Genomic DNA, 8840 nt, shown 5'->3' with positions numbered 1-8840 from the left:
ATCATTTAGAGAAGTCGGGTCTTTAACTTTTGGAATTAGGGTGATGAAAGAAGAACACACCGCCTCGGACAACGATCCATTAGCAAAAAAGTGGTTCATTAGTGCTAAGAAATCTTGCTCCAAAAGCATCCAGAATCTTTTTATGAACTTAAAATTAAAACCGTCTGGACCGGGCGCCTTATTTTCTCCACAATCCCACACCGCTTTTTAACTTCCTCCACCGAAAAAGGACAAATAAGAGAAGCGGCCTCAGATTCGGATAAAGATTTGAAACCTGAGCAAGATAAAGCCGGTCTCTCACCCCATGTCTCCTTAAATCTCTTCTTAAAGAAACCAAAAACCTCCTTTTTAATCTTATTTGGCTTATCGCACCACCTACCATTTATATCAAGCCCATGAAATCGACTCGAAATTGCTTTAAACTTAATCACTCTATGGAAGAAAGCCGAGTTATCATCGCCACAAGAAGCCCATTTAACTCTAGACTTATGGTGTAAGTCTAACGATATTTGATGGTCCATAATTTCTAAGTCTTATATGCATTCAAGGTGAACCCATTCTTCCTCTTCATTTAAATCCCTTTCTTCCATAATCCCTTCCAGCCAATCAAGATCTTGCCGCTTTTTCCTTTTTGACTTTCTTATCCCAATCTTTTATGCAAGCCTTAAAAAACTTAACTTCTCTGCAAGAAAAACATCAGGGGTTCCAATGCAAGTGAAAGATTCCCTCGAACCATGAGTTAAAAAATATGGGTCCAAAGTCAAGTTGATTTAATCTCAATAATAATAATAATATAGGGGCATGATCTGAGAGGAATCTTGGCAAAACCATTCCACATGCTTCCGACCATAAATCAACAAACGAGAAATCTATCTAACTTGCTGCTATTGCTTTTACGAAAAGTGAAAGTGGAACCTTTCATAGCGAATTCAATAAGTCCAGCGCTGATTATAAACTCATGGGCACTTGAACCGTCAAAACCCGAGTTCAGTCTTTCTTCAGGACTCCTTACCGCGTTAAAACTAATAATAACCGCCTAATTGATGTCAAAGTTTTAATACTATTTTTTTTTTTTGATAAGTTTAATATAAACGGGCTTGGATAAGTTTCTAATTAATTAATTCGTACATATTGTTACCTAAGCGGATAGGTTTAATAGGTTAACATATTGACCGCTTAACAATTTAGTTTTATGATTAGAGATGTGGACAATTGTATATGTTCGAGGTACATATTGAGCGAGTGACTCTCTCGGTTAAGTACAAGACAAAGTATGCTTCACTGAATCTAGTGTTAAGATGGTTCATTTTACAAAGTGAAGCCTAGAGCCACAAGTTTGTTTCGATATAGTTCCAAAGGTCGTTGGATTTTGAAGATAAAGATTTTAACTATGAATTCTCTCTTGGGAATTGTTTGCGGAATCAGGAGAGTGATGATTGTTATCGATGTATCTCTGAATCCGATGGTTGTGCAAACCGGTTGAGACAAAGGATAGATTGTTGACCGGCCATTTCACGACTGAGTTGGAACTCGAGGGAGCTTCAATCAACTGGCATTTCTTGTGTTTAATGAAACGGGATGCTACAACTAGGGTAATGTGAATGGATTGTTGAAGTCTTAGCGTGTTTATGGGAACTGAAAGTTTGAAAGATTTGTTTACTAAAAATTACTGGAGTTAATGGTGTGGAGGTTGCTTTGTACTTGAATGGCGGACTAGATTATTCGCAAAACCTTTAAGTGGGACAATGTTGGGTTTTATGAAGGTCTTTGGGCTTGTTTTAATTAGGCCCATTTTAGAAGTTTTTTGATGATTAAGTTAGAAACCTTAGGTGTCTATATGTAACATTTCATTGTAATTGTATTCTCGTATCTGAGCTAATAAAGAAGAAACACTAGTTATAGCCCGTGGATACAGGTCTCCTTGATCAAGCCACATAAACCTTGTATTCTCTTTGGTTGTGTATGGTTATTACTTCTGTTTCGTCGTTGCTCTAATTGATACCAAACAAGTTTCATTGTTTCAGCTTACCCCAATACTATAAAATTAATTTTCATTCTTAACTTTTTTACAAAAGCTGACCAAACAATCGTGTTTAATTTTTTTTCTCAATATTATTGTATAAATTTTATTTGAAATGAAATTGTATTTAAAATACGGTATTTTTATTGTCGAGTAAATAATACGATAGTGATTAACCTGACAATTTAACCAAACTGCTTTCAGGTTATTACCATATGTAGTCAACGTTTTGGGGTGACGTTTTGGCCCAAAATGCTAGTTTTGACCATACGGTGCTAGTGTGTTACTATGTTTTACATTTTGTCGAACGGTAACCAAAAATCTACTGTGTAAATTATTTAGTACTTTCTTATTTCTTTAATCATTAAGGATCTATACCCATTTTATTGAAGATCAACAATGGCAAGAGTAATAACGGTGGCACAGGACGGAAGCGGTAACTACCGGACGTTGCAGGAGGCAATAGACACCGTACCATTCTCCAACACTTGCCGGACCGTCATTCGTCTGGCTCCGGGGATCTACAGGCAGCCTGTGTATATCCCCAAGACCAAAAACCTCATTACCTTCGCTGGATCCAGTCCCGAACTCACTGTTGTCACATGGAACAACACCGCCACTAAAATTGATCATCATCAGGTCCAATTTTTCTCTTCTTATACCCTACCATAAACCTTTTGGTGATCATACTTTGGTGTCAGTGATGGGTTTTATGAGGTTAATTTAGGGTTGGGTTTTGTTTTGTTGGTTTATTTTGATCACAGATTGTTTCCAAACAGTCATGATTTGGCGGAACTTTTGCCACTTATTGTTTGGGGGATTGCGGGTTTTTCACGGTTAGGATACTAATTAACAAAACCCGCGTGTTGCGGTGGCGAATTGGAGCACTGACATTGAAGCATACAAAATATTGAATAAACGTCTGAAATAGTATCAGCACACGTATATATATGACACAAAAAATAGGCGCCCAAATTAGTATCGCCACTCGTATAGCTTGTGATACAAAAAATAACGTATTTACTAAAAATAAACGCCAAAAATAGTATAGACACCCTTATATATAATACGAAAAATAAACACCCAAAATAGTATCGGAATTCTTATATCTTATGATACAATAAACGCGCAAAATAGTATCAGCACTCGTGTATCTTATGATAAACGAAAAGGTAACATATTTACCATATCGGAAAAAAAAAATGTTACTTTTTTTTGTTGAGGTGGCACACCCTAAGGCTGTCGCGTGGACCAATGGTGTTATTGTGTTATCACCGACATTGCATTTTAAATCTATGTATAGTAGCTTCTAGTTCGTACTAATTGATTGTGTTCATGTAATTGGTATGCTCACAGCCATCAAGACTGATTGGGACTGGAACATTTGGATGTGGTAGCACCATTGTTGAAGGAGAAGACTTCATTGCTGAAAATATCACATTTGAGAACTCTGCACCCGAGGGTTCGGGGCAGGCTGTGGCTATCAGAGTAACTGCTGACCGGTGTGCTTTCTACAACTGCAGGTTTCTTGGATGGCAGGTAATGAACTAATGACCGTCTTTCGTGTAATTGTATTGAAACATTTATTTAAAGTTTTTATCTTTTTGCAGGATACACTTTATTTGCATTACGGGAAACAATATTTAAAAGATTGTTACATTGAGGGAAGTGTGGACTTCATATTTGGAAATAGTACTGCGTTACTTGAACACTGTCACATCCACTGCAAATCAGGTGGTTATGTAACCGCTCAAAGCCGAAAATCTTCTCAAGAAACAACCGGTTATGTGTTTCTAAGGTTTGTAGTCAACTACCTTTCGGTTATTTACATATTTTAATCTTTGCATACACTACATATAACTAACTGTTTTTTGTATTAGGTGTGTGATTACAGGCAATGGAGGAACGCAATATTCGTATCTTGGGCGACCGTGGGGCCCGTTTGGGAGGGTGGTTTTTGCATGTACATATATGGACGCGTGTATCAAGCACCATGGTTGGAATAATTGGGGTAAACCTGAGAATGAGAGATCTGCTTGCTTTTATGAGTATAGGTTTGTATACATAAAAGTTTATATATCAAGATAATTTATGTTTATTAGTTAGATGGGATATGTTTTGTCAACATTGCAGATGTTTTGGGCCCGGAAGTTGTCCAGATAAACGTGTAACATGGGCACGGGAGTTAGTTGATGAAGAAGCGGACCAGTTTCTGATGCATTCTTTTATTGACCCGAACTCGGAAAGGCCTTGGCTGGCTCAAAGAATGGCTCTTCGGGTACCTTTTTCTGCTTAAAATACCAAAAGTCAGGTTGACTAATACTCATGATGGTCAACCAGTTTGACAAATATTGGTGACGTTATTATGATCATTTCTTAGAGAATAAAGATGAGTTTATTTGTCAAATTGGTGTTGTATTGTTGTTAGCACGTTGTTGTGGTGGTGCATTTGTCCTCTTGATAATCAAGGTTTTACCTCGGGTAAAATGGTCGGGTTTTAACTTATAAGTTATAATCCATCTTGAGATTCAGATTGTATGATTTCCTATATTATTGTATCATATAATAGAAGTTTGTAGCCCATAGCCCCAGATGTGTTTTGCCTATGATTTTAGCAGTTCTCTGTTTACATAATAAATATAAACCAGTATTTTGTTTTAATCCTTTATGTTAATTATTATAAGTTATACTCATAACTTCAGACGCGCATACAACACATGAATGACCTATTGGCATTTTGCAACACATTCTACTTGCTTTACAAAGATTAAGTGTTATGTATTCATATCAAAAGTTATATAATTTAAATTTGATTAGTCACGCTGGATTGGTTTAATTAAAGGTTCAAGGTTTTTTCGAAAACCAAATTCAGAATTCATGTCGAATAAGGAAACGATTCGAATATTTGAAACTCAAAGTTTAGTTCGTGATGGTTCAAATTTCTGATTTCTGGAGTCTGATTCGAATAATGACCACCAATAATATAAGCCACGGGCACCCTAACAAGAATAGACAAAAATTTTTATAAGTTTCATTTAAAAGATCTTGGCTTGTAGTTTAGGGTTTTGATTTATGATTTGGTTTATGATTTTGGGTTTTGGATTTTGTTTATAAATTTTTGTGTAATTGATGTATTTTAGTGTTTGAAATTTCCATTTTTGTGTTTGATTTTTGTATTTTTCTTGTTGAATTTGTGCAATTATGGTGGTAAAGGAGGATGTGGCGGTGGGTCGTGAAGCACATGTTCATCTTCGTGTTGAACAAAAAAAAGAATCTAATTGTAACAATTGACATTGTCAATAAAGTAATTTAGTTGAAATCATTAATAAAATTCCAATTTGTGAATTGTGACACCTAGAAATTTGTAAATTACTTTCAAAGAATGAGAGAAATTTTATGAAAATATAAATAGACTGAGTTCTCCAAAATTTTGTTTTGTTAATAGAAGTGGTTGAAAGAAGATATATATTGTTTAAACATGAGAAAGTTTTTGAGAGAACCTACTTTGGGCCATGTAAGAGTTAGCCGGTTAGGTAACAATAGGAGACTTAGGGCATGTTTGGCTAAGCTTTTACTTTTTGTTTTTTTGTTTTTGGAGGGATAAAATGTTCAACATGCCCATCCAAAAAGCAAAAAAGCTTTAATTTAGAGCTTTTGGAGGGGTATTTTGGACATTTTACCCCTCAAAAAGCAAAAAAGCAAAAAGAAAAAGCTTAGCCAAACACCCCCTTAAACTTAGCGTATTACAAGGCTAGGACTACACATAATTAGTGAGAAGAGTCCATGTCATGTATTTATATTGACAAGGCTAATAGCCAATGGCCCGCTGCAACGTTCATGCCACTGCCACCATGCCAACCTAGGAGGGAATCGCACCCTCTTGCTATTTTCATGACACATAATCTAATGACCATTTTTATTGATTCCTAGCCGCCTGTTTTATATTTGGAAAAAAACGAGGTTCTTTTTCTTTCTTTGTTTTTCCTTTTCAATAAAAGAGCTAATGATATAAACCGTTGATTTGGTATTTTCGTATGGTAATGACTAATGACTTGACCATTATGCAATCTACTTTAACAAATTAAAAATTTTAAAACCCATTTAATCCCCCATCACTTACAAAACGTTGCCTCCTCATTCCAACCGGTGACAAATTGATAAACATCAATATCGATAAAGATTATTAATTGATAAACACTAACGTCTTTTATATAGCCAAGTCCCTGCCACCTCAGCTCCATGCTGACTGTCATTACACCTTGATGTCATTGACTATTTTGTTTATTATATATATGTATAATTTTATTTTTCTTTCATATAAATTCAAAATTGTCTTCGCGATATACTACTTATTTCTTACAAAAATGAACCATATACAATATAAGTTATCTGTTAAATACTGTTCATACTTTTATTAAACTTGTATAAACTTTTTATTAAACCCATACCAAATACATGCAGATATATAAATAAACTACAGGCCACTGAACTTTTTCCTCCTTCACTTTAAACAACTAACAGATAACAAGAATAAACTTCTTCCATTATGAAAAAAACTCAACACAAAAATACATTCCCAGACTTATGATCCACTCACACTCTCATAACAATGTAAAACATTGCAAAGACAAAACTCCATTTTTTCAACTTGCAACAATAACATAAACTCAAGTACCAAACAGAACAACCTTACTTCAACTTGTAGTAGAGGATCAAGATAATGGCAACAACCAGTACCGAAACAATGCATCCGATAATCCACTTATTCCTGTTCATCCTCCTTGACATGTTGGTCAAAATCTTTTTACTCTTCCCTATATTATCATCCACTGCATGAAGCTGAAAAGTACCTACTTATTTACTAGTATATGCATAAAACCATGTAAATAATGTTAAACAAACATACTGTTCCATGTGCATGCAAGAGAGACTGTCTTTGTTGGTTTAAATCTTGAAGAATCGAAACCCCGAGTTCTTCAGTCTCCAGCATTATCTTTCTACCGTCCCTCACTCTATTGCTCGTTTTATTCAACCTTTCTGTTGACATAAGTAGTCTTGCTTTCTGATCCGCAGACACCTGTTAGTTACATCAAACAGTTGTAAATCCCATCAAATGATAATATTGTCAACATATGATAAGCATAATTATTAGTTACCGCTGTTGCATCCGCCATTCCTGATTCTAATAACTCGTCTCGAGCAGCTTGATTTAAATTGGATGTTGAAATTTGTTTCACTTGACTCTTCAAATTATTCAGATCAGATTTGTATTCCCTTAATTTGGCAAGAAGCACTGCCTTCACATTTGGCTGCAGGCTTCTAGCCTCAAGGTCCATTTTCCTTATCTAGAGAAATATATAAGTATTACTTCAACTTGTGACCAACAAATGATAATAATATGAAAAATTATTCACAAGTACAATACTTTAAATATAATACCATAGATTCAGCCTCTTCAAGTCCAACTTTTAACTCAGAAAGTTTCTGCTTCTTTTGCTCTGCAGGTAACGAAAAAAAGTATTTTCATTCTCAAAAGTAGGGATGCAAATGAGCTGATGCTCGGCTCAATTTGACTTGCAAGAGCTTGAGGCCAGCTCATTTCGAGCTCTTTTTCTAAAGCTCGAGCTCGGCTCATTTATTATTATTATTATTATTTCTTAAATAATTCATATATATTTTGAGAAAACCTTAAAACAACCCTAAGATCGGCTCGAGCTCACATGCAAAACTTTAAACGAGTCAAAGTTCAGCTAGAGCTCGGCTATGTACTGTGAAATTAATACATAGAATTCCAAAAGAATTGGAACTTCAAAATATACAAGGCTCAGCTCGGGATCGATAACCAAACGAACTTTATTTAAGGCTCTGCTCGTTTGAGTTTATTTATCGATCCAATCTCGAGTAGCATGTGAGACAATTGCAAATGCAATCAATATTAACAGGTATAATACACACAATTGAGTGTTTATATACAATAGCAATGACATATATATAATTTGGAACACAATTGTAGATCGAATTAGGGCTTAGACTCACCGCCATCAAGCAGACTAGCCGATGTACACTTCTTCGACAATACAGCCGAAAGCTCGCAGTATTGGCGCTCGTAACCTTCGAATACCTCACTCATCTCGACAGCAAACAGATCTTCAATTGAAATTACGTAATCAGAATTGAAAAGCTAATTAAAACGGATAATAATAATCAAATTTCAGTCATATGCTAATGAATACATGATCATCATAAGGATACACGTACGGATCGTTTTTAACGGATCACGTGTGTACGTGATAAAATGCGTAAACATGCATGATTAGTGTTAATAAGACGATGAACCTGATAATCGATGAAGAATTGAAAATCAAATGATCGGAAGATTAGACGAATTCTGGCAGTGAATTCATTTGAATTACGGAGTATTAATTTTATTTATTATCTGTTTTCGTGAAAGGAGAGTGACAAATATGGCTCGTGAAAGCCATGCCACGTCGACTCATATCACATGACATGTTTTCAGCGTCTTTTGTTTCTAGTTTTTGTTACCATGTTTTCAGATATTTGTGAAATATTCAAAGTTTTATTATTACTATATATATTAATTTGCAACTTTTGGTTGCATCATAGGTTGTACACCATGTAATAAAATTTGTATCATAGGTAAAAAAAGCTAAGTGTTTTCCACTAATTACTATGCATAGTTTCATATGTGTTTTAAAATTTGTGATAATCATAAATCTTATTACTTTACTATATATACACACACACAACACACATTAAATTGTAAGTTTTGGTTGGCGGATCATTCGGTGACGATGAGTGT

General features: G+C 35.1%; 2 protein-coding genes across 2 annotated transcripts; one reads left to right on the top strand and one right to left on the bottom strand.

Moving 5' to 3' along the window:
• The first annotated feature begins 2397 nt into the window (after positions 1–2397).
• On the top strand, positions 2398–4681 carry LOC143596371 (pectinesterase 31-like). The gene is made up of 5 exons (XM_077075164.1): positions 2398–2659; positions 3377–3559; positions 3631–3818; positions 3901–4074; positions 4154–4681. Exons 1-5 carry the CDS (start codon positions 2420–2422, stop codon positions 4314–4316), a joined length of 948 nt encoding a protein of 315 aa, XP_076931279.1. The 5' UTR covers positions 2398–2419; the 3' UTR covers positions 4317–4681.
• Positions 4682–6449: 1768 nt separating this feature from the next.
• On the bottom strand, positions 6450–8150 carry LOC143595584 (vesicle transport v-SNARE 11-like). The gene is made up of 5 exons (XM_077074567.1): positions 8057–8150; positions 7460–7518; positions 7177–7365; positions 6927–7097; positions 6450–6859 (listed from the first exon to the last, which is right to left on the bottom strand). The coding sequence occupies exons 1-5, from the start codon at positions 8148–8150 to the stop codon at positions 6710–6712; spliced, it is 663 nt and encodes a 220-aa protein (XP_076930682.1). The 3' UTR covers positions 6450–6709.
• Positions 8151–8840: the final 690 nt, after the last annotated feature.

This window comes from Bidens hawaiensis, unplaced genomic scaffold (assembly GCF_021521415.1).
Source record: "Bidens hawaiensis isolate Kalapana, Puna unplaced genomic scaffold, B.hawaiensis_p1.1 tig00001721_1, whole genome shotgun sequence".
Lineage (NCBI taxonomy): Eukaryota > Viridiplantae > Streptophyta > Magnoliopsida > Asterales > Asteraceae > Bidens > Bidens hawaiensis.
Note: the sequence above shows the minus strand (reverse complement) of the source record. Positions and strands in the feature narration are given on the sequence as shown.